Genomic DNA, 23,840 nt, shown 5'->3' on the forward strand with positions numbered 1-23,840 from the left:
CCCTTAATCGTCCCACAACATTTTGGATAAAATTCCACCGGGAATCGATCAGGGCCAGGTGCTTTATTGTTTTTCATCTGCAATATTGCCGCATTAACCTCCTTCTATGTAAAGGGAGAGAGCTGCAGAATATCCTCCACCATGTCTTCATCCAAAGACATGAAAATAGACAACAGCGATCCGAAAAGCTTCTTATAATAATGGACCCTGGCGAACGGTCGCCAGAAGGAGGTGGTATTTGCGAATGATTTTAGTGGCATTTTTAGTTTGAGGGGACGGCGGTTTCTTCAGAGTGACATGTTAGTTTCGGCCAGAGAAGGCAATTTTCGTTTCTAAACTGCCATGGTTTGATCTAGTCTTAGAACTAAAACTGCCATCAAAAAAGGTTTGCTTGCCATCCTTCTCCCAACAATTGGTCGCCCAGTTAACTTTTTCTATAATAATTTGAAATACGTATATGATATATGAGATCAGGTCCTCTTGACCTACTACGCTGCCCTCATCTTATTCAAGCTGATAAGCACGTTGCATCTACTACTACATTTGTATATGCCCGTGTCTTCCTAATCTCCGAGCTGGGATTAGCTTAACCACTAAGCTACGAACGGACCCGATGAAAGGTGTCGCCGGTCTCGAAGAGGACAGGAAAACAAAAGACGCGCATTCAAACCACACGGTTCACTCGTTCCCCTTCTCTTTTCCCTTCGGACGCGAAGAAACGCTCGGTCCCTCACAAATAGAGAAGGGGAGAGAAAAAAAAAATTCAAAACCTCCCCCCCAAACCCCTCGTCCACCGCCGCCATGGACAGGGCCCCACCGCGCGGCGCTCCTCGCGACGCCGTCGGCCAGCGGTGGCTCGCCGTCTTCGCCTTCCAGGCCGCTCTCTGGGCCGCCGCCTCCGTACTCCACCTCGCGGTCTCCCCGAGCCGCCGCCACCCTAACCTCGGGGTGCCCCCGCCCTTCCTCCTCGGGCTGCACCCGCCCCTCTCCTCCGCCGGCACGGGGCTCCTCGCGCTCGCCTTCCTCATCTCCGCCTCGCCCCACCCCGGCCCACCGCCCGTGCCGAAGCTCGCCCTCGCGGCCTCCCTCTTCGCCTCGGCCGGTGCGCTCTGCGTGGCCGCCGCCGCGTCTCTGGTCCCCAAGGACGCCGGATGGGCTGCCGTCGCCGGGCTGGGAGTCCGCGGCGCTGTGTTGGGCGCGGTGTTCGCCGCTCACTACTTTGGGCGGGGGAGGTGGCTGCTCCAGTTCCCCGTCGTGCAGGTGAGTGGAGTGGGGGAAAGTTAGGGTTTCTGCATATGCTGCTTGATTCATCCGAAATTGTAGATTGGGTTTGAATTCGTTGTCTTAGAGTTCATATTACCACGACTAAGATTAACTTCTCAGCAATGATTTGCTGTGCAGATGACTATTGTTCTTAAAACATAGGAGTGATGTTATCTTAACTGTGGCTTGAACTATTGGTATTTTACCCTAGGGTGTTTGATCAGAGGAGAGGGCCATTCTGCACTATTGGACACACAGTTTGTTCTCAAGTTAGACATTCGAATCAGATAATAGATGGTTTTATTACGAGCACTGTGCAATTTCCCGAGAATATCATGTTTTATGGTCAAATATCCAGTCAGAAGCTTCGTTTTTATTCACTGTTTATTCGTAGACATTGTTTGCCTCTACTCTACTTTTTTTTATTTAGGTGTGAACATGGTGGGGATTAATCAGAACGTAGGGCAATCAGTTGTAATTTTCAAAGCTAAGTTTAGTTAATTTTGATCCCTTAATAGTCTTAGATTTGCTCGCTTAGTTGCATGTTCATTTGCTATCTTACAGTTCTTCCAGCACTCACTTGAGTATGTGGCCGCTTGGTTTTAACTTTGTTAACTTGTTTTATTGTCCAGAGACCTATGTTCTATGGATTAAAGATGGGGCTTCTACCATCTATTAAAAGGGCTCTAAAGATGTCGCTTCAGGTCTTCTTGCTTTCACTTGTCCTGATTCTTTTTCTTCCTCGGCAATTCAGAATGGGAGGATCCATTGGAAGTCAAATTATCACCCAAATCGCTATTTTTATAGTGACCACAGGTGTTTCCTTCTGTTGGGAAATAAGCCATCATTTTGTCCAGGTTTGTTTTCTCCTTTACAATCCAAATCAAACAACATGCTTTTAGATGCACACTTGTTTCCGCCGTATGTACTCTGCAGCTTGACATTCCTGGAACTTTAATACAACTGTTTTCAACAAATCTTAGGTTGTGCACACAAGAAGATGCAGTTTTACTCCACCTCAGAGCTCTGCTGCTGCAGAGACTAATCCGACTGATTATATCCTCGAGACTTTGGAACTAAGTAATCCACGGTCGCTGATTCAATATCTTGCATTCCAAGATTTGTGTGCAGTATCTGAATGTAACATCGAACCTTGGCGTCGAGCTGCCTTATTTGAGGAATCTGGTGAAACTTACAAAAGAATTGTGACAGCCTGTTTGAAGCCACTTGAGGAGTTCACTTCAAAAATTGCTGAAGCACTTGAAGGGTTTACTAGTGAAAGGCCAGAACTATTGTTACAACAGTCTAAGCTCTATGGTGCATTTAGTGATTCACAGGTAATTTTATAACCATTTCATTTACTTCTGTTGTAGGTTCTTCAGTGTGTTTCCAGTTTTTAATCTTGTCTGTCTCTTCTTTTGTAACTAATGAAATCTGCTTCCCGTTAATTGAACCTACTGTTAAGTTGGTGCCTGCATTTTTTGTTTGACATCCATGATAAAATATTTTAGAGTTGAATAAGGAGAGGCCATGCTTTAAAGATGCTGAGTTGGGTATAGTTGAAGCATACATGCATAATGATTGGTTAGTCACAGTTACACATAATGAATTCAAGATTTGCATCAAGCATCACACGATCCGGAAGATTTTGCATGATAACTGTTGATCATATTATTTTAGATATGTTATGGAATATGAGTATGCGAGCATCCACATGTAATCTCCCCCAGGAAGGTTTAATAGCTTAAGTTGAACTGCTCAAACCTTTTATTTGGAAGTTGGTAATTTCAAGTGTTTAGGCCTTTTGGAGCTGACAGGTTATTATTGACAGCTTTTATATGAGTACCAAATGTATTCTTCTAGTATAAAGTAATTGGATACTGAGGTGCATTAACTATCATTGTGTTTGATTGCAAATGACATAATAAGTATGCCATATGCACATGGACCACATGCAACAGTTTTGAATATTAGCTATGGGGCATGCTTTCTGTAATATGGGAAAGTTGGTTTGATTATGGAATATGGCACATGTGGTGGAGATGTCAATTTTTTTTACACGCACATAGTTGACCTGTGGTCTGTTTGATGCAGGTGTTATAGTAAATAGTAGCTCACCATTAAGTTCTGAATCATGCTTTTCCTCAGAACCAATGGATAGATTGTAGCAGAAGAAGCTCTGTTCCGTTTGGAGCAATTCTGTAGTACCAAGATTGTGTTTGTTTTGAGCCCAAATTTGCCCCACCATTTTTCTTCTCGAACGGCGCAGGAGACCTGCGTGTCATTTCATTAATAAGAAAGAGGATTAAAAGTACAACGCCACACACACACACACAACACGCCCGAAACCCAAACACACTAGACCTTATGAGCCATGCTTGAACAAAGGATACGACCAAAGCACCAGAACGCTGACCCTAGAACAGGGTCTGAAGGCCATGGGCCCTGGCTGTACGCCATAGGGCTCCCTCCTCCTCTACCACCCGCACTACTAAAAATGCCCTAGGGCTACCTCAGATTCCACTTTCGTATCCAATCTCATTTCATTATCAAAAGATACTGCTATCGTTTCGGTGTTTCCAAATGTCCCAAGCTACTATATTATCAAGGTATTGAGGCCTTTTCGGTGCTCCTTGTCCAATCTCTTGATTGCCCTGTTCCACCAGCCGGAGAAGGCCCCACCAACCCCACCAAATATTTGACCAAGTTTTGTGTGCCCATGAGTTGGCCAACTTTGGCTAAAAAAATGAAGTAGAGTTGGGTAAGGAGCCATTGGCATGCCAATAAGTTCGTAACCATCCAAATAAAAACCAAATTTTTGGTAAGGTACATTTTGGCCAGAAACCAAACATACAACAACTACTCCCTCTGTTCCAAATTACTCGTCGCAGAAATGGATGTATCTAAAACTAAAATACATCTAGATACATCCATACTTGCGACAAGTAATTCGGAACGGAGGGAGTACAAGGCTAGAAGTAAAAAATGGAGACTGCTTAGCTGATAGCTGGTGTGACGAGTTCTGACAGTGTGGAAGCCAAATTTGTGAAACATGATGTCCAGTTTAATAGCAGCCTGAATTTATCTATATTCAGGATCAACTACATGGTTGAGCTTATTATGACTACTAACACAAATTAAATAATCAGTTAACATTTTGAAGATTTAGCTTATTTCCATTGTGCATCTGGGGTGAATATAGCTTAACATGATTCTTGTGATTTCATAACATTCAGAAACTTCATTAATGTCCGTAGGTGTCCTTCAGAGTAAGGTCAATTGTCCACATGCCTAAGCTTTAATAGCCTTGTCATTGTTTAAGGCCTGGAAATGTTTTTATGTGTCAGATGGTGTATCATTGCCAAATCATAATAGTCCAAATGTTACTTTGTGCACTAATGCCTAATGATAGATTGTTCTGTATGACCTTTGAATGTAGATATGCTCATGGTGTGCTCGGACATTGGCAACATTAACTGCACGCTCACGACAAGAGGATCGGTATGGAGTTGCTCAACTCACTGGCTGCAATGCTGCTGTGATGTCTACTTTGCTGTCTGCTCTAGTTGCCGTTGAAGCATGTTTGGGGAAGAAAACTAACCCACAACCTGCGCACTCACTGGGTCCAGCAAGCATTAGGTGGGGTAACTTCTCCACTGCAAGAAAAGGCAATGTAACTGCCATCGCAAGCACACAAAGAGGTGGTCTGCACACCAAAGCTCATTCAATGGCTGATGTTTTCCGGACTTCAATTTATCAGATAGTCTCAGCCTTCTTGGATGACATGCGGGCAAATGCAAAAGCTTCGAGTTTGGAGAAGAATTGGATCAGTGAAGGAAGAAAACCTATATATGGTTCACGTGCTGTGTTGGTTCAGAAGTTGAGCTTGTTTATTGAATACCGAGCTGTCTGAACTTTGTGTGATGTCTCTCAAATCGTCAGTCTGTTGGGGTGAAGGAATTTTGTCATGAACCAAAATGCTTGTTTAAGTGAAGTTTGGAGCTGCCGACACTACTATCTCATCGAGGTTCAGGAATATTTGTTTTGGCACTACGATCCGCTGGCGAGAAATCATTTTCCATTCCCCATCTTTCGGAGGACAAGAAGGGCAATGACCTATTATTATTGTGATTTTTGCAAAACAATCTCCCTATTTTTCAATTGTTGGAAGCATCACGCTGGTGAATGGAAAATTAAGCGCTCAATTTTGCATGGTACTCGAGAGGTGTGTTAGTTGTTGCTGTAGTAGGGGGAATGCCGAAATGTTTTGGGCTATCAGTCCACTTGATTGGCTTGTCAGAATGGTCATACTTGCACTGTAACTTAATTACGCAGTACTGCTAGTCAAGATCGAATGATTTTCTTTATTTGCTGTTGTTCAATGTGCACCAGCGCCGCCTTTTCACTTGTTGCCGTTTGCTGTTAATGCAAGTGGCTGGAGCCGTTGGTGCGGTTACATTTCCATCCCTGTTTGACTGTTTCTTAAGAATGGATCCATGGTTCCCATTTATACTTTGGCCTTTGAATGATGTTGAAAACCCAACTTCTCAGATTCAAATGTGCTGAAGGTGGATGGTATTTCCATTATGGGATCCTAATACATCTCCCTCTACGAAGAACACGAACACCTAACAGTGGTACAGAACCTAGCTAAACATGAGGGAGTTGGCGGCCAGCCTCGCGGTCCTCGGCGAGGTGCCGAGCACTGAGAGGGCGGCCCTCGCGGACGCCTTACTTGCGGCGGCGGCCTTGGAGCAATGCCGGCGCGGCGAGAGGAACCTGCCACGGTGCGCGTCCAGGCCGCCCTCGCAGCTCCGCGACGGCTTGAGGCGCTTCTTGGCCGGCTTGGCCAAGTCCTCCAGGGAGGCCACGGCCGCCAGCGACGCGAACGACTGCGACTTGCCGTCGAAGAACATGGACAATCCCCTCCTGCACAGCACAGAAAAGGCAGGTCAGCATCTTCTCTCTCCTTAGAATAGATCAGGAACGTAAACAACCGTCAACACTCGCATTCGCGCGCACGTACTTGATGGGGAGCTGCGTCATGAGGGCGGACATCTCGAAGTGGTCACCGGAGCTGGAGGAGGAGGACGAGGAGCTGGCGTCGTCGGCGAGGTCGGAGGAGGAGGACGTCGACGTGCACTCGGAGTCGGACGCGGAGCCGATGTCCTCGTCCTGCTCGTCGTAGGCGGCCCCGGGCGGCGCCACCATCATCATCTCCGCGGCGCGGCGGAACATCACGTACGCGTCCATCTGGGTCGCCATGCCGATCAGAGCAGACCAAACCAAGGAACGAAGGAGAGAAGCAGCAGGTAATCTGAGATCAGCGATCGGTTGTGCTGGTGCGTTGGCGATGGAGGATCAAACGCGGCGCAGCGGCTATAAAGGGAGAGAGGAGGAGGAGGAGGAGGGGAGGGTGATGAGTCACTGGGAGGATAAGGAGGGAGGAGGGGCGCGGCTACAAATAGCGTGGGGACGTGGGCGCGGGCCGGGGCGAGCGGAGGAGATAAAAGCGGCCCGGTTTATTCACGCCCAAGTAAATGGCGCCGATTGGTAGACTCGGCATTATCTCCTCCCTTCGTTCTCTTTACTCGTGTGGGGCTTTTGTTTAGCTTTGCGCGGAGAGGGACGCGGCGCGCGGCGGGGGAGTGGGAGAGGATAAGGCCTCCACATGGTTTCCCACCGCGCAGCGTTGGGAGCCGCGTGTGCTCTCTGGCTCGGCCTTGGATGACTGTGCCTGCGCGGCTGTGCTTGGTCGCTTCGGCAGGTGATGGTCCACACACTTGAATTTCGCCTGCGCCGCGCCACGCGGGTTTCCCGAGTCCACTTGCTCTGGGACTCTGGGGTTTGCGACGACTGGCGAGAAGCCAGCTGGGGCGGGGAGGGTGGCTAGTGCTAGCGGCCAGTAGGACTTTGCCTTTTCGAATGACCTGGCAGCGTGGCATCCCCATCTGGTCTGTACTTTATTTATGAAAGCTACCGTGCCTATCATCGCTCCTTTGTACTCCTGCGGGCTCTGGTGCTACACAAGAAGGAATAACGGAAAAATTGCCGGCTCAATTCCTGTTTTAAAGAAAGCGTATCATTTTCTAAAGCTGACTAGATAATGTACCGGTAGCATATGAAATCTCGCACTTCCTAAGGAATAAGAGAAGCGGCCAAGAGGGTGTTACGGCGGTTAAGGCCGATATGAGTAAAGCATATTATAGGGTGGAGTGGAACTTTTTTGAAGCAGTGATGGCAAAGATGGGATTTAGTCACGCGTGGATCAACCTTGTCATGAAATGCGTAAGAACAGTGAGATATCAGATTAAAATCAACGGTGTCCTCACTGACCAGTTCAGTCCTTCGCATGGTTTGCGTCTAGGGGATCCGCACCAAGTGTGTCACATTTGTTCTTTGCCGATGACTCAATGATATTGCTGAAGGCAAAACAGGAAGAGGCAGTGGCCCTTAGTATGAAAATTGCTCCGGGCAGTGATTAATCTGGAAAAGTCTGCGCTCATGTTCTCTCAGAATACGGAGCTACAGGCAAAAAACACAGTGAAGGGAGCTTTTGGCATAAACAACGAAAACTGGAATGATAGGTACCTTGGCTTGCTGGTCCATGTGGGCAGGGTCCACGGATGGCAGGAGCGGCTATTAGCGAAGACCAGTAAGGAGACTCTAGTCAAAGCGGTGGCCAAGGCAATTTCGACCTTTGCTATGTCTTGCTTCGATCTGACGAAGGGTTTTTGCAAGGAGCTAAACACCCTCATGGGTAAATTCTGGTGGAGCCAACAGGACAAAGAAAGGACTTTGCACTGGATCAGCTGGGAAACTCTAACCCGATCCAAAGGAATGGGAGGACTAGGATTCCGAGACATGCACGACTTCAACATCGCGATGCTATCACGACAGGGGTGGCGATTCCTACAAAACCCTCACAGCCTATGTGCTCGTACGTTGAAAGCTCGGTATTTCTCTCACTTTTCAATACTTGAAGTTGTGCCAAGGGATGGCATCGCCTTTTCGTGGAGGAGTATTCTACATGGTCTAGAGCTGGTCAAGCAAGGCTATATATGGTAAATCGGTGATGGCACCCAGGTGAAAATATGGTCGAACCCTTGGATCCCACAGGCTTGGTCAAGACAAGTAATTACTCCTAGGGGTCAGAACCTGTTGACATATGTGAGTGAGTTGATATGCCCTATTACAGGCACATGGGACGAGCAAATTGTGAGAGACACGTTCTGGCCTGATGATGCACGACATATTCCGCAGATTCCTCTACGTGAGGGGGTGAGTGATTTCACGGCTTGGCATTATGACAACAAAGGCCATCATTCTGTCAGAAGTGCGTACAAGCTGCAGGTACATATAGGCAAGACCAACACTCAGGGAGATGCAGGGAGTAGTAATGCAACCATAGGCAACCTGGACAGATGGGATGACTAGTCCTGGAAACGTTTAAGGAAGCTTCCATGTCCGTGGAAAATCCAGATGTTTACATGGCGCTTAAAGCATGAATCCCTGGCCTTCCGAACTAATCTTGAGAGAAGAGGGGTCAAGGTAGAGAGCACGAAGTGCCTATTTTGCAACTGTGCAGACGAAGATGGCACACACCTGTTTATTAAATGTAAATCTCTGAAGGTGGTGTGGCGAGCGTTGGAGCTAGAAAAGGCGAGGGGTGAGCTCAAAAGCATCAGGTTCGTGCATGCAATGTTGGACTATCTATGGGGCCTAGATGAAAAGGTGCGGGTGCAGATTCTCACCATGTGGTGGCACTGGTGGAATAACTGGAATAAAATAAGGGAGGGGGAGTTGCTCGTGCCTAGCGACGAATTGACAAGACGGGTTCTCTGCAACTTGATGGAATACATACAACTTTTCAAACCTGGAGCGAGAAGGAAGGAGGAACTCAAATGGCAACCGCCGAGGAATGACATGCTTAAAGAAAATTTGGATGGGGCTTATAGGCCCGGCAAGTCCTTTGTTACTTGGGTAGTTGTCATAAGAGATGAGGCGGGAGATGTTGTCACAGCGCCTGCAGGTAGAACCAAACATGTGGCCGATCCATTTGGTGAAGAGGTCACAACCATGAAAGAGGCCATCAACATGGCGACTGACTTGGGAGCGCTCCGGGTGGTCTTCGAGACGGATTCCAAACTTCTGCAAGAAGCTCTTGATTCACCAAGGTCGACTCCTCACCGTACGCGGCTCTGATTGAGGACTCCAAGTTCCAGCTCAAGATGTGGTTTTCGAAACTACAAGTGGTGTTGTGTCGCCGTCAAGCTAATTCTGTAGCGCATGAGTTGGCCCAGGCTGGGCGTGTTTGTTTACCTAATGAGTCTGTTACCTGGAACACTGATGTACCTCCCCGTGTGGCGCTTTGTGTATCGGGTGATTTGCCCAAGCACCGTTAAGTTATAAAGCTTTGCTTTCCCTAAAAAAAATTGCTCACTCGTTGCTATGGTGTCAAAATATGTTGGTGGTTTCACACAAATTCTGATTAAGGAACTATATATTCGAGATTGGTATTTATTTGAAATTGATTTGTGACATTGGTTATTAGGAGGTGATCCCATAACAGTAATTGCAGAGTTATCGGGAAAAAAAATCAAGCCATTATTGCAAGGAAAAAAATCGGTTACTCCCTTGCTTTACATGGTAGGGTGATTGAAGGGGCTATCAGCGTACGGGGAAGTTGGACGAAAGTGTCTCTATCGGCAGGAAAACAAACACTATTTATATATTTTATATATACCATCAAAAGCGTCCGTGCGTTGCAACGGAAGAAACAAATCCTCACATGTCCTAGTATGTGCTTTCACTTCTCCTCTTCGCCGTTGTCATTGATTATGGTCACACTGTCCACTTTCACTTCTCCTGTTCGCAGCTGTCATTGATGATGGTCACATTGTCCACTTTCACTTCTCCTGTTCGCCGCTGTCATTGATTATGGTCACATTGTCCACTTTCACTTCTCCTGTTCGCCCTTGTCATTGATGATGGTCACATTGTCCACTTTCACTTCTCTTGTTCGCCGCTGTCATTGATGATGGTCACATTGTCCACTTTCACTTCTCCTGTTCGCCACTGTTGTTGACTATGGTCACATTGTCCACCTATTCATGATGAATGTGATCGGTCCCAAGACGACGAGCTTGTCATCACACCAATGGCAGAGAGAAAACTGTTAAAAACATGATTTGTTGTTTAACTTCTATCTCATCTTTCATTTTCAAGGAAATACATGATTAAAGACATAAAAAAGTAGATCTTGAAACAAAATTAAAGAGAAAACCATTGGAGCTATAAAAAATCACTAAAGTACCAACGGGAATATACTAAAATGCATTTGACATGCTACCGTAGAAGTTTTCATCATTATGCATAAACTTCTGTACCATGAATTTGTTGGAATGGAAAGGAGTCCGAGAGGATATTAGATGATCATGGGAATTATGTAATTAAACAAAGTGGTAAAAATCATCCCAACTTTTGATAAGAAAATGACTGGCACATATTATGACTAAAATTTGTGTGCAGATAAAAAATAGCAATCCGCTTTAGTACCAACTTCCACTTTGCACGGTTTTTCCAACTTCAGTATAATGTAATGCAATCATGTGCCCTGAAGGAATGGTTTCAAAATCAGAAATAGCTAGCACAGACCCAAAATCATCTGATCGTCAGCCTCCTTAGTCCTTTTGGGATTTTAGGCTAGCCCTTAGCTTACCCTTTTTACTTCCTCTTTTTCTCTCCTGTAATACGAAAATATGTTCTACAACCAGACACCAAAACTATTTTGTCAGAAAAAAGCTCACATTTTGTGTCATCTCTTACTAAGCACAAGACTTTGGAGACAAACCATTATGTGACACTTTGACTTTTTCCAGCTTCAACTCTTTGCTAGCACATTTAAATGAAACATTAGCAAAAAAACATCTCCCTAGCAGATGGAAGATAGCCCATCAATATCAACATCAAGAACCTGAGAATAATAGCTCCGGGCTAGAAATTAGAGAACACAAAAAATGTTGTTTTTTATAACATTTGTGATGTATGAAAATTGCAAAAACGAAAAAAATCATTAGCTATTGTAAGTGCATCTAGCGCCATCCCTATTTGGTTTTGGAGTATTGACGACAAACCTGGTTGAGGGACTAATGTGTTTGTGAGAATTGCAGGATAACACAAGTAGTAGTCCCTCATTGATTCGGTTTACCTACCGGAGATGACCCCTAAAATTGTGTGAAGACATTGAAGACAATGGTGGTCTGTGAAGATATTCACAATGAAGACTATGACATGAGAAGACACCGCATGAAGACTATGAAGTGCGAAGACATAGTTGTTTCGTAGTTTCCTTTTCTTCTTTGTTGAGTCATAGGAACCACCGCACTGATAAGTGGGGTCCAAGTGAACAAAGTCAGAGTGACTGAAGTGATGCTCAACCAAATCCTATGTCTTCGAGCAAAGACAATGAGAGCAAAACTTATCCGGAGCTGGATAAGTCAGCTTTACTTGTAGCCCAAGTCAAGCTGCCGCGTGTGTTTGAAATCTGACCGCTGGACACGTGTCAGTTCCTTAGTGACCCAGGGTCATTTCGGACAAATCAGGTCGGGTTGCCTCCTCGCTATAAATAGCCCACCCCCTACACCATAAATTGGTGGCTGCTCAGAGTTAGTGCACGACTTTTGTTGTTTGAGAGCAACCCATCTCCGAAGCATTTGAGAGAGAGATCCTTGCGAGGACAAAGCCCAAAACACCCAGAGCCAAAGAGTGTTAGGCATCACTGAAGGCTTTCTGTCCGCGTGATCTGAAAAAGACTTATTACAATTGAGGACTGTGAATCCTCCAGCCGGTTAGGCGTCGCGTTCTGAGCATCCAAGAGTCATTGTGGATTGCCGGTGAACGAAGTCTGTGAAGGTTTGGAAGTCTACCTTGAAGACTTACCAGAGTGATTGGGCGAGGACTATAGGTGTCCTTAGCTCAAGGGGAATAAGGTGAAGACGCGGTCTTCTGAGTTGAATCTCAGCCTCCCTAACCAGACGTACAGTTGTCACAACAACTGGAACTGGTCCAACAAATCCCTGTCCTCTCCAAGCTACTGGTTCTATCTTCTCCCTCTCTTTACTTACAGTTTGTCTTCGTGAAGTCATTGCCTGCTTGCTTTATATGATTGACTTCACTGTGTGACGACTATTGTTGTTTGGCTTCATACTATCTTCCATCCTGATCTATACTACCTACCTGCTAATAGTGTTCTTGCTTTCACTTCATTACTTGCTTGACTATGGCTTGTCTAGTGTTGTCTACCTTCCGCTGCATATCAATAGGTTCATTTCTATTGTCTGTCTTCGAAACTCCCATGTTTTGAAGACTTTCATAAAAATCGCCTATTCACCCCCCCTCTAGTCGATAACTAGCACTTTCAGCTATCACATTTATCAACACTCTAGTAAATGAATGCAATTGTTAATGTACTGCTAACCACCTTACCCATTCATATCGATATAATTCTTACTATTTAACTTGCAAAATGCGCAAGCACGTGATAACACAAAAACGGCACACATGCACATTAGCATTTAGCTGAAAAAACCGAAAAATACATACCTCCAAGATTTTCTTCACATATCAAATGATGCCTCAAATGAAATCAATAGGTGAATAAATAACAATAACAATAATCTAGGTACAACAGGGTTATAAATATTAGTGACAAAGCATTACATTAGTAATAAAGTATTTTGAGAAGTAAACATGCATCCTCTATTTAATCTGTTAAAATAGAAGTGAGACTATGATAGTGCATATCTTTAATCAAGTAAGGGATTTATATTACAATGACAATGATCATTATTTTTATTAAGTTTAATCTATCGAGTTGTGGTGGTAAGTATCTCTCAGTGAAGGATGGATGATTGGCTTGGCACATGTTTACACATGTTTGATAAATTCCAGCTCAGTGTTTGTGGTATTCATGTTTGCAGGTTATCGTCATTATTATATTTTCTCAATAATGTTACTACTAGAAAATGTATGATTGTGGTTTTTGTACTTGGTAAAGTGGTTGCCCCCAGTTTTTCTAGCCTTTTTTATACTAAGCGGAATTAATCCTTGTGCATCCAATCCTTGAAATAAGTTTATGCCACAAAGTGTCGACCATACCTACCTATACATGGTATTTCACTGCCATTCCAAGTAAATTTGCATGTGCCACATCTAAACCTTCAAATAAATTTCTGTTTTGTGTGCCCGTACGGCTCATGAAGCGGTGGGGTAGTCATTATTTTCCATGCTAAATGTGTTTCACTCACGTAGAGAGTTTATTCTACTTATCAAATTTATGAGAGAGGATGGTAATAGGGATGCCCGATCAGAAATATTTTTTTTGGAAAAGGACACTCCCCTAGAATGTTGAAAGTTGGCAGGCACCCGTGGTTCGGCTAGCCATGGTTTGTGTTAGTATGGTTGACGGGGAGTGTAAAAGCATTGGAATCACCATTAACATGTTTAGCATGGAAGATATTGAAAACCTTGTCGCTAAACCTTCGATAGGAAAAATACACCTCTCAAAATAAATATATCTCCACTTTAACTAAATGAGCTCTGGCATATGTTAATCTCTATTTTCCTCTGTGAAGGGCCTATCTATTACTTTTATTGTTGAATCAATTCCATCTTTCTTTCTTGTGGCACCATGTATTGAGCACATGGATAACTCTTAGCTTTGTACGCATTCTTCTAATACTAATTTTTTGAGCAGTGTATAAGTATGATGGTTATATTCAAATTGGGCATCTACTCATCATCTCCACTTCATTGGTTACTTTATGTTTGCAATATAATCTTGAATGATTTGTGAGATACTTTATTACCACTTTATGACATGTTGAACGTAATGGAATTATGCTACTCCCTCCATTCCACAATGTAGTGCCTATAGATTTTTATGAAAGTCAGACATTGTCAACTTTGACCAAGTGTATAGAGAAACCTCTCTACACCTACAATACCAAACATGTACATTCTGAAAATATAACTTATGATGTATCCAATGATGTGCATTTGGTATTCTAGATGTACCTAGTTTCTCCATAAATATGGTCAAAGTTTGTAATGCTTGACTTTTGAAAAAAATCTACACTACATTGTAGAACGGATGGAGTACTTGTTATTAGAATTATCATTCCATATGTTATCAATGGTCTGTTCTATTATCGGATTCACACTTCAAAATTATTCTTTTTATTATATACCTACTCGAGAACGAATAGGGATTAAGCTTGGGGCTGCTGATACGTCTCCATCATAATTTTTTTGGAGTATTCATGTTATATTTACATCATTTACTAATGGTTTTGGTGCACTTTTATATTATTATTTTGGACTAACCTATTAATCTAGTGCCTAGTGTCAGTTCCTGTTTTCTACTTATTTTTGGTTTACAGAAAATCAAAATCTAGGAAGTTCAAAAATACCCCGGTGATTTAATAGGATTTTCTGGAATATATGTGACTTCTGGGCGAAGGAATCAACGCAAAACGATGCCCGAGGGCCCCACAAGGGCAGGGGCGCAACCACACCCCTGGCTGCGGCATGGCCCCTTGTGGCCAACCCTTAAGTCGGTTGGAGCCCTTGTTTTTTCACACGAAAGAAAATGCCTGGAGGAAAATCCCCTCAACATTTTAGCCTGATCAGAATTACGGATCTCCGTCTATACAAGAAATGGTGTTTGGCTAGGAAACCGTACCAAAAAACAGAGAGACTGAGAGAAGAGATCCAATGTCAGAGGGGCTCCTGCCCCTCCGGGAGCCATGGTGACCAAGGACTAGAGGGGAGAACCTCCCCCCCCCATCTAGGGGGGAGGCCATGGAGGAGGAAGCCAAAAGGGGAGTCTTTCTCCTCCTGTCTCCCGGTGGCCCAGGAGTGCCTCCAGGGGAACCATCATCTCGGCGATCGTCTTCACACAACATCATCATCTTCACCGACATATCAATCACCTTACTCACCTCTTTCCAGTGGTCCACTCTCATGCAACCCACTATAATCCCATACTTGAACATGGTGTTTGATGCTATGAATTATTATTCAATGATTTGTGTCATCGCTTGAGTAGATTATTTTGTCCTATGGGTTAATTAGTGAATTGGTATGATTTGTTTGAGTTTCTTGCTGTTATGATGTTGTCCTTTGGTGCCCATCATATGAGCGCGCATGTGGATCACGTCTTTGGGCTAGCAGTATGTTGATAGGACTATGCATAGGCCGGACGGAGTGACATATACTATCGGGGCTGAGTATTGAAATTCATGCATATGGGATTGAAGGGGGACCAATATATCTTAATGCTATGGTTGGGTTTTACCTTAAAGAACTTGTTAGTAGTTGCGGATGCTTGCTAATAGTTCAATCATAAGTGCATAGAATTCCAAGTAAGGGATGACATGCTAGCAGAGGCCTCTCCCTCAGTAGTTGCGAATGCTTGCTAATAGTTCCAATCATAAGTTCATTGTTAGTAATTGCACTTATGCTACATGCTTATGCTTTAGTGCATCCATGAGGTCATTGACATATTCATTTCATGTGTGTGCATCATATTTTATTCGTATCTCATATGTGCTCCCCACCAAGATTCATGTGTTATAGAAGAGTTTCTCCTGTACCTAATCGATTATGCTTTTGCATTCAAACACAAATCTTCAACAATGCACAAATTTAGGGGAGTACTTGTATACCATATGGCTCTCAAAGCATCATTTTACCACAATTTTATCTTATGTCGAAGCTTTGATCCATATTGCTAACAATTACCAAAGAGGGGGAGATTGAAAGTGCATCTAATCCCCTTGATGGATTTTTGTAATTAATGTCAACATATCTCAAGAATAGAAGGTAACCCCTACATATTGCATCAAGTGAAATGTTGGCTAAGTTGAAGGATTCCTATTTTTAGTTTTGGTGATCCAAGATCACACTCCATATGCATGATGATACTATCAAAAGGGCATTAGTACATTGTGATGCGCTTCTTGCTCCATGTGCTTAAAGATCAAACTCCGAAACCCCACAATTTCCTTTAGAGATTCCACTATATCTACCTAGTTCCATTCACTTCGGAGATTTTGAGCTATTCTAGTCGGAATCGCCAAACCATTCACCTGATATAGCCGCTGCAAAAACCTTCCCATTCGGAGCTTCCGAATGCTCAATTTGGAATCATTGATGTATCTTGCAAATCTTATGTCGCCATGTCTTAATTACTAAAGCAAACTGATCCGAATTTCTGAGGTGACAATAGAGAGTGTCCCACTGCCCAAGTGTATCTCTGGGAGCCTTCGAGTGATCTTTAGTCGGACATTCCAAGCCGTCTGAAAGTTGCTACCTTTGTTTACGCTGGAGCTTCTAAATTGATCACTTCGAAGCTTCTGAGCTGTGTAATAAAGTTGGTAACAATCATATTTTGGTACCTCCTACTTATACCCCCACCTGTCCCACCAGTTTACTTGAAGCAAACTCTGCTCCCATCATATATTTTGAGAGAGAACTCCACCTCCTTGTTACGATTTCAGTGGGCTTTCTAATCCAACCACTCAAGCCAATCCATTGAGATCTTATTCCCTCTTGCTTTCCGCTCCTTCCTCTCCAACCCACAAGCCATATCTTGAGAGAGTTCTGATGGTTTACGAGATTAACTTTTGAATCACAAGAGCAACGGATTCATCACCAAATAACCTCTATCTTGTTACTTTTGGAGGGTGTGCTCCTCCTAGATTAGCTAGGTTCTTGAAATTCTTCAAGTTTGTGAAGAACTGATTTTTTTGAAGGGCTTCTAGATTGCCTACTTCATGAATACCTACCCTAGTGAGGTTAGTTCTTCATGGGCATATGCTACTTGTGAGCTGCGTTGGGATTTCCTCGAAGAGGAGAGGATGATGTAGTATAGTAGAGATAAGTATTTCCCTCAGTTAGCAGTACCTACACACAAGATAACAAATCCTTGCACCCAATGCGAACAAGGGGTTGTCAATCCCTCGGCAGTTACTTGCAAGATTAAGTTGTATGGTGATATAGATAGATAGATCGAACAAAAATAGAAAATAAAATAAAAATTTGCAGCAAGGTATTTTTGGTTTTAATACATGATAAAAAATATACCCAGGGCCCACAGTTTTCACTAGACGCTTCTCTCTTGAAAATAGCATACGGTGGGTAAACGAATTACTGTTGGGCAATTGATAGAAAAACAAATAATTATGACGATATCCAAGGCAATGATCATGTATATAGACATCACGTCCGAGACAAGTAGACTGAAATGATTCTGCATCTACTACTATTACTCGACACATCGACCGCTATCCAGCATGCATATAGAGTATTAAGTTCATAAAGAACAGAGTAACGCCTTAAGCAAGATGACATGATGTAGACAAAGTAAACTCACGTATGAATAAGCCCCATCCTTTTATCCTTAATGGCAACGATACAATACGTGTCATGTCCCTTTCTGTCATTGGGATTGACCACCGCAAGATCGAACCCATTACAAAACACCTCTCTCATTGCAAGATAAATCAATCTAGTTGGCCAAACCAAATTAATAGATCGGAGAGAAATATGAAGCTATAACAATCATGCATAAAAGAGTTCAGAGAAAACTCAAATAATATTCATGGATAGATCTGATCATAAACTCACAATTCATCTGATCCCAACAAACACACTGCAAAAAGTCATTACATCAAATAGATCTCCAAGAACATCAAGGAGAACATTGTATTGAAGATCAAAGAGAGAGAAGAAGCCATCTAGCTACTAGCTATGGACCGTAGGTCTGTGCTAAACTACTCACGCGTCATTGGAAGGGCAACAAGTTTGACGTATAGCCCCTCCGTGATTGATTCCCCCCCGGCAGAGTACCAGAGAAGGACTCCAGATGGGATCTCATGGGAACAGAAACTTGCAGCAACGGAAAAAGTATTTCGGGTGGCTCTCTGATGTCAGGGGAATTTTTGAGAATTAATAGAGGTGGAATTAGGGTTGGAGGTGCCACGAGGGGCCCACAAGCCTGGGGGCGTGCCTCCCAAGCTTGTAGCTCCCTCATGGCTCGTCTATAGATTTCCTAAAAAGCCAAAAACAGGCAAAAAACAGCAACTGGCACTGGGCACTAAGTTAATAAGATAGTCCCAAAAAATAATATATAATTGCATATAAAACATCCAAGATTGATACTATAATAGCATGGAACAATAAAAAAATTATAGATACGTTGGAGACGTATCAAGCATCCCCAAGCTTAATTCCTGCTCGTCCTTGAGTAGGTAAATGATAAAAATATAATTTTTGATGTGGAATGCTACCTATCATATTCATCATATAATCTTTTTTATGGCATGTATATTTGGACTTGAGTGATTCAAAGCAATAGTCTATAGTTTGACATGAAACGCATACCAACAAGCAACCATGTCTTTCAAAATATCAATGCTAAAGAAAGTTATCCCTAGCCCATTATGCTCAAGCATTGATCCATTCATGAAATACACTCAATATTAGCTACACCCAATGCACAAGTATGACAATAGTGCTCCCCAGTTGGTGCTTTATAAGAGAAGATGGAGACTCAAAATAAAAAAATTGCGTAAAAGTAAAATAGATAGGCCCTTTGCAGAGGGAAGTAGAGATTTGCAGAGGTGCCAGAGCTCAAAGTTTTATGGTAGAGAGAAAGATTTATTTTGAGAGACATGCTTTTCCTGTCAATGAAAACGACCGAGAATTCCCACTATCTTCCATGCTAAACACATTATAGGCGGTTCCCAAACAGAAAATAAAGTTTATTTCCTTTCCACCATTCTTTCACAATCCATGGCTAGCTGTATCCACGGGTGCCTTCCATACGAACACTTTCCAAGGAATTTATTATTATTATAATTTTCATTTCGGGACTGGGCATCCCTGTTACCTTGCCACTTTCTCGTGCAATGACAAGTGAATAAACACTCATTGTGAGAATAACACGCCTAGTATGGAAAGTATTTGTTGGGAAACGTTGCATGGAAAACAAAAAAAATCTACGCACACGCAAGATCTATCTATGGAGATGTATAACAACGAGAGGGGAGAGTATGTCTACGTACCCTCGTAGACCGTAAGCGGAAGCGTTTAATTAACACGGTTGATATAATCAAACTTCTTCACGATCCAACCAATCAAGTACCAAACGTACGACACCTCCGCGTTCAGCACACGTTCAGCTCGATAACGTCCTCGCCTTCTTGATCTAGCAAGACGGGCGAAGTAGTGGATGAGTTCCAGCAGCACGAAGGCGTGGTGACGGTGGTGGTGATGCTATCTCCGCAGGGCTTCGCCTAAGCACTACGAAAATATGACCGAGGGATGAAACTGTGGAGAGGGGCGCCACCCACGGCTAAGAGATTGTCGTGGTCTTGTGTGGCACCCCTCCCTCATATATATAGGTGGGGGGAGAGGGGAGGCAGCCAGGAGACGCCCCAAGGGTGGCCAAATCCGCCTTGGGCTCCTGCCCTTGGCCGCCCCCTTACCATATTTGCCGGAGGGGAAAAGGAAGGGGAAGGAGAGGAAGGCAGGGGGAGGCCGAACCCCCCTCCTTCCTTTTCTCCCCTTGTCCGGCTGCCATAGGAGGGGCGCGCCAGCCCCTTGTGGGCTGGTGTGCTCCTCTTACTTGTCCCATATGGCCCATATACCTCCCGAGGCTTCCCGGAACCCCTTCCGGTGATCCGATGACTACACGGTACCTCTCAAAACTCGTCCGGTGTCCAAATAGTATCATCCTATATATCAATATTTACCTCCAGACCATTCTGGAGCTCATCGTCATGTCCGTGATCTCATCCGGGACTCCGAACAACATTCAGTCACCAAATCACATAACTCATATAACACTATATCGTCAACGAACGTTAAGCGTGCAGACCCTACGGGTTCTAGAACTATGTAGACATGACTGAGACACCTCTCCGGTCAATAACCAATAGCGGAACCTGGATGCCCAAATTGGTTCCTACATATTCTATGAAGATCTTTATCGGTCGAACCTTATGACAACATGCGTAATTCCCTTTGTCTATTGGTATGTTACTTGCCCGAGATTCGATCGTCGGTATCTCTATACCTAGTTCAATCTCTTTATCGGCAAGTCTCTTTAATCATTCTGTAATACATCATATTGCAACTAAGTCCTTAGTCACTTTGCTTGCAAGCTTCTTGTGATCTCTATTACCGAGAGGGCCCAGAGGTACCTCTCCATCATACGGAGTGAAAAATCTCAATCTCGATTCACGCCAACTCAACAGACACCTTCGGAGATACCTGTAGAGCATCTGTATGATCACCCAGTTACGTTGTGACGTTTGATAGCACACAAGGTATTCCTCTGGAGTCCGGGAGTTGTATGATCTCATGGTCGAAGGAATATGTATTTGACATTAAGAAAGCAGTAGCAATAAACTGAACGATCAAATGCTATGCTAATGGATGGGTCTTGTCCCTCACATCATTCTCCTAATGATGTGATCCCGTTATCAAGTGACAACACATGTCTATGGTTAGGAAACCTTAACCATCTTTTGATAAATGAGCTAGTCTAGTAGAGGCTCACTAGGGACACGATATTTGTTTATGTATCCACACATGTATTTAAGTTTCCAGTCAATACAATTCTAGCATGAATAATAAACCTTTACCATGAATAAGGAAATGTAATAATAACCACTTTATTATTGCCTCTAGGGCATATTTCCAACAATATTGGCCACCCCCTACCGCTTCATGAGCGGCACGGGCACACAAAACGGTTTTTTTACAATTAGAGTTCACATGCAAATTTACTTAGGATGACATGTAAATACCGCTTATAGGTAGGTATGGTGGACTCATTTGGCATAACTTTGGTTTTAAGGAATTGGATGCACAAGCAGTATTTCCGCTTAGTACAAATGAAGGCTAGCAAATATATTGAGAAGCAACCAACCGAAAAACAAAAATGGTCAACATGCATTAAAAATAACTAACATTGAATAATGCACCATAAGTAGGATGTAATTTTGTTGCATAACTACTGACTTTACATGCATGCATAGGGAATCACAAGCCTTAACACCAATATTCTTACTAAAGCACAATTATTCACTAGCATAACTCACATATCATCATCTCCATATCGCAAAACTATTGCAAGGAATCAAACTTATCATATCCAATGATCTATATGAAAGTTTTTATTATATCCTTCCTGAATATTCATCACTTTGGGGCCAAATTCATATCTTGTGCAAATTACCATTACTATTATCAACTCTCAAAAAGATATAAGTGAAGTATGAGAGTTCATCTATTTCTTCAAAATACTATCACCGCCATGCTCAAAAAGATATAAGTGGAGCAGTAGAGCAACTTCCTAGCTCAAAACATACAAGTGAAGCACAAAGAGTATTCTAACAAATCACAGAAAATGTGTGTCCCTCTCAAAAAGGTGTGTCCGGCAAAGATGATTGTGACAAAATAAAAAGCAAACAAAGCAAAGACTCATATAATACATGACGCTCCAAGCAAAACTCATATCATGTGATGAATAAAAATATAGCTCCAAGTAAAATTACCGATAGTTGGTAGAAGAAAGATGGAATGCCTTCCGGGGCATCCCTAAGCTTAGTTTGTTGGGAGTCTTTGAATATTACCTTGGGGTGCCTCGGGCATCCCCAAGCTTAGGCTCCTGTCACTCCTTATTGCTTCATCCATCATGATCTCACCCAAAACTTGAAAACTTCAATCACACAAAGCTTAACAAAACCTCGTGAGATCCGTTAGTATAACAAAGCAAATCACTACTTTACGTACTGTTGCAAACCCATTCATATTTTTTTGCATTACACCTATTGTATTCTAACTTCTCCATTGCTTATACCCCTCGATACAATCCATAGTTCCTATAACGTTCCCTTGTCCCATCACAAAAATTTTAGCATCAATGTTGGTAGAAATTTCAATTTTAGGAATTTTACCATCCTCACTTTCCGCCATGCCAATATCATCCATGATAGAAGCTTCAGGCAAACAAACAAGAAAACACACAAAAAGGCAGAAGGAAAATATTTTTGTAAAACTTTTTAGAAGTGGGGGAGATGAAAACGAGAGGCAAATAACAAATAATGTAAATGCAAGGAGATGAAAGTTTATGCGAAGATACTTGATAGATGTTGACGATGTCTCCTCGGCAACGGCGCTAGAAATTCTTCCTGCTACTTGTGAGCTGCGTAGGGCAATACAGTAGAGATAAGTATTTCCCTCAGTTAAGAACCAAGGTTATCGATCGAGTAGGAGAACCACACAACACCTCGTTAGCAGTACCTACACACAAGATAACAAATCCTTGCGCCCAACGCGGACAAGGTATTGTCAACAAATTGTATGGTCATAGATAGATAGATCGAACAAAAATATAAAATAAAATAAATAAATAAAAAATGCAGAAAGGTATTTTTGGTATTAATATATGATAAAAAGTAGACCCGGGGGCCATAGTTTCCACTAGAGGCTTCTCTCTTGAAAGTAGCATACGGTGGGTAAACAAATTATTGTTGGGCAATTCATAGAAAAGCAAATAATTGTGATGATATCCAAGGCACTGATCATGTATATAGGCATCACGTCCAAGACAAGTAGACCGAAACGATTCTGCGTCTACTATTATTACTCCACACATCGACCGCTATCCAGCATGCATCTAGAGTATTAAGTTCATAAAGAACGGAGTAACGCCTTAAGCAAGATGACATGATGTAGACAAAGTAAGATCACGTATGAATAAACCCCATCTTTTTATCCTTAATGGAAATGATACAATACATGTCATGTCCCTTTCTGTCACTGGGATTGAGCACCGCAAGATCGAACCCATTACAAAGCACCTCTCCCTTTGCAAGATAAATCAATCTAGTTGGCCAAACCAACTCAATAGACTGGAGGGAAATAGGGAGCTATAACAATAATGCATAAAAGAGTTCAGAGAAAAATCAAATAATATTCATGGATAGATCTGATCTAACAATTCATCGGATCCCAAACAACACACCGCAAAGAGTCATTACATCAAATAGATCTCCAAGAACATCCAGGAGAATAATGTATTGAAGATCAAAGAGAGAGAAGAAGACATCTAGCTACTAGCTATGGACCCGTAGGTCTATGGTAAATTATGAAGGAAATATGACCCAGAGGCAATAATAAAGTTGTTATTTTATATTTCCTTATTCATGATAAAAGTTTGTTATTCACGCTAGAATTGTATTGATCGGAAACATAAATACATGTGTGAATACATAAACAAATACTGTGTCCCTAGTAAGCCTATACTAGACTAGCTCATTGATCAAAGATGGTTAAGGTTTCCTAACCATGGACATGAGTTGTCATTTGATAACGAGATCACATCATTAGGAGAATGATGTGATGGACAAGACCCATCCGTTAGCTTAGCATAATGATAGTTTAGTTTTATTGCTATTGCTTTCTTCATGTCAAATACATATTCCTTCGACTATGAGATT

At 42.9% G+C, this 23,840-nt stretch overlaps 2 protein-coding genes across 2 annotated transcripts; one reads left to right on the forward strand and one right to left on the reverse strand.

Annotated features, from left to right (window-relative positions):
- Positions 1-704: 704 nt before the first annotated feature.
- On the forward strand, positions 705-5,668 carry LOC123145114 (uncharacterized). Its single transcript, XM_044564437.1, has 4 exons — positions 705-1,260; positions 1,896-2,120; positions 2,247-2,600; positions 4,703-5,668. Exons 1-4 carry the CDS (start codon positions 802-804, stop codon positions 5,174-5,176), a joined length of 1,512 nt encoding a protein of 503 aa, XP_044420372.1. The 5' UTR covers positions 705-801; the 3' UTR covers positions 5,177-5,668.
- Positions 5,669-5,789: 121 nt separating this feature from the next.
- LOC123145115 (uncharacterized) lies at positions 5,790-6,761 on the reverse strand. Its single transcript, XM_044564438.1, has 2 exons — positions 6,290-6,761; positions 5,790-6,192 (listed from the first exon to the last, which is right to left on the reverse strand). The coding sequence occupies exons 1-2, from the start codon at positions 6,526-6,528 to the stop codon at positions 5,910-5,912; spliced, it is 522 nt and encodes a 173-aa protein (XP_044420373.1). The 5' UTR covers positions 6,529-6,761; the 3' UTR covers positions 5,790-5,909.
- Positions 6,762-23,840: the final 17,079 nt, after the last annotated feature.

This window comes from Triticum aestivum, chromosome 6D, assembly GCF_018294505.1.
Source record: "Triticum aestivum cultivar Chinese Spring chromosome 6D, IWGSC CS RefSeq v2.1, whole genome shotgun sequence".
Lineage (NCBI taxonomy): Eukaryota > Viridiplantae > Streptophyta > Magnoliopsida > Poales > Poaceae > Triticum > Triticum aestivum.

Excerpts from the sequence above, each read along its gene's own strand:
- LOC123145115 (XM_044564438.1), bottom strand. The coding sequence starts at position 6,528 with ATGGCGACCCAGATGGACGCGTACGTGATGTTCCGCCGCGCCGCGGAG. Across the intron at positions 6,193-6,289 it reads ATGACGCAGCTCCCCATCAA|GAGGGGATTGTCCATGTTCT; the intron begins GTACGTGCGCGC and ends TGTGCTGTGCAG.
- LOC123145114 (XM_044564437.1), top strand. The coding sequence starts at position 802 with ATGGACAGGGCCCCACCGCGCGGCGCTCCTCGCGACGCCGTCGGCCAG. Across the intron at positions 1,261-1,895 it reads TCCAGTTCCCCGTCGTGCAG|AGACCTATGTTCTATGGATT; the intron begins GTGAGTGGAGTG and ends TTTATTGTCCAG. Across the intron at positions 2,601-4,702 it reads GTGCATTTAGTGATTCACAG|ATATGCTCATGGTGTGCTCG; the intron begins GTAATTTTATAA and ends CTTTGAATGTAG.